This window comes from Rhagoletis zephyria, unplaced genomic scaffold (assembly GCF_001687245.7).
Source record: "Rhagoletis zephyria isolate East Lansing unplaced genomic scaffold, Rhagoletis_zephyria_1.1 Rzeph_scaffold_02608, whole genome shotgun sequence".
NCBI classification, from domain to species: Eukaryota; Metazoa; Arthropoda; class Insecta; order Diptera; family Tephritidae; genus Rhagoletis; species Rhagoletis zephyria.
The window spans coordinates 74,283-76,470 of NW_016159692.1; the positions used below are offsets into that span (position 1 = coordinate 74,283).

Here is a 2,188-nt window from a genome sequence, read left to right on the forward strand (position 1 = left end):
AGCTGCTGCTCAGTTCTATTGCCAAAATCGAATGATTGCAAATCTTAATTCCGCATGAGCAATAGCCTATTAGTGTAGGTATATATGTATACATTATGTACAAAATGTTTGTTCTTAATAGTGAGCATAAAGGAGAATTACGGAGTTTACAACGGTGATATTTAATTCTATGCAGATGAGAGCCTCGAGCGATAAAAAGTAATACATAGTTAAACTTGTTCTTTTTTACATGCTCTCATTATTTGATATACATATGGACCGTTTTTTATGGATATGTGTACATGCTTGTACGCCCGCCTTAAGAGCGACAGCAGTTGTACATACTATGTACACATCATATCCCGTTCGCCTGCATTCGTCCAGTATAATAGTATGTATGAGCCCAAGTAATTACCCTCCTCCATGTATATGCTCATATGTTTTGCAATTGGAATATAAAGTGAGTGGTTTTACAATAATAATGTACATATGTTCAATAACGGACTGGGAATATTTATGCTAGGGTGGTACAAAATGTTTAGAAGTTTAAACAAAATGATAAAAATATTTGAAGCTTAAATGTAACGCTTTATATTGCGATGTGAGGCTAATGATTTATGTTGATTGCATTATCGGCTGCTGCTCCGAACAGCCCCCTTTCCGTAGACCAGGTCACATATATAAAAAAAACCGCAAATTTGATGTAAGCTCGATGCAAAAGTGTTTTCTATACAGTTGTATAAGTATGTGTATGATATTTGTGCTACAATGATTGCACATGAGAAGACACATATAAATATCATTAACATCTTTTTTGGGTGAACAACTGATCTCGAATTAAGGATTTCTCTCATGGTATTTCCACATAATATGTTAACTACTAACTAGCCGGATAATTTTAATAAAACAACATAATTGTTGGTGTATAATTATTTGTTTACATTATAGGGACACTTAACCCTCTAGAGCCTAAGACCGCCTATAGGCAGGCAATAGCAAATATTAAAATAATATACAGTTAAACGTGGTCCTATAAAAATTTATGCAAAAAATATGTAAGGCCTCCTGTACATTTGTTTTGAAGCTTCTTATCTTTTTTTGAGAGAAATTATGACCAGTTGATGTTGAAAATTCGTATGAGGTGCACGTAGTGATAGTGAAAGAAGTGAAATTTGAAAAAAAAAATAAAATAGTTATAAACGTTTTACTAATTCAATAATTTTGTATTGGCTTTGAACTCTAATTAATTATAGTGAATATTATACTGTTGCCTTTAGTAGATATTTCTTTGGTTTTCGACTTTTCTCTACTGTATATGCTAAAATTAGCATTGAATTATATTATCCATGCTCTTTATTTAAGAAATGGAAAATACAAGGCGTAGGTCTCTCCACTAAAAGATGAAGAGATACAAAGGTTTATGAATTCTCTAAATGATGAGGATCTTAGCACGGATGAAGGTGAAATCAGCGATTTTGATGATGATAGTGTCTGCAATCCAAGCTATGTTCTTTCATCAGAAGATGAAGCACAGATTGATGAATATATGGGTGAATTGGTTCGAGCACCATCAGTATTCATGTCATATGCTATTGATACATCGTTCAACATGATCAAATTTAGTGATGCCAATGAAATTAGTGCATCTGCAGTGGAATTACGGCGTTCCTCACCTATAGCTAGCTGTTCGTTTAATGTGACCGCTGATGTAGGGGCAGAGAACGAACATATTGCACGACCTGAGATTGAAGTTCGAAAAGAACTACGAAAGATTCGACTATCAAAGCGGCCCCGATCTCCATTACCAGAGCTAGATGCTATCGGGCTGGAATCAACGCGAATAATGGTGGCTTCATTGGTTCCAGTAAATATACCTAAGATTATGTTTATTCACTTAAAAACTAATAAATTCTTACTAGGTTATTCTGATTTGAATCATGGCAATCCTGAATTGAAAAAAATTATTTGGAAGAACAAAGATATGCAGCTTCATAAAAATCAAATTGTTTTTCAGGGGGAAAAGAAACTGCCAACTGAGTTCGATTATTTACAAACACCGTTTCAAACCTTCGGGTACTTTTTCACAGACGAGATTTATAATTTATTGGTTTATCAAACTAATCTTCAAGCATGCCAAGAAAACATCAATACAAAGTTCGTTACAAATGAAGTAGAGATTCGGAAATACGTGGGTATATTGATATATATG

The 2,188-nt window shown here is 33.9% G+C and overlaps 1 protein-coding gene across 1 annotated transcript in view; it reads left to right on the forward strand.

Annotated features, from left to right (window-relative positions):
- Positions 1–1,986, forward strand: part of LOC108367262 (uncharacterized) — a 29,604-nt gene extending 27,618 nt beyond the window's left edge. Inside the window, exons 6-7 of the mRNA XM_017621852.1 lie at positions 1,364–1,843; positions 1,899–1,986. Of these exons, the coding sequence (XP_017477341.1) occupies positions 1,364–1,843; positions 1,899–1,913 (495 nt within the window). The 3' untranslated portion in view covers positions 1,914–1,986. The remainder of the gene's footprint in view (positions 1–1,363; positions 1,844–1,898) is intronic.
- Positions 1,987–2,188: the final 202 nt, after the last annotated feature.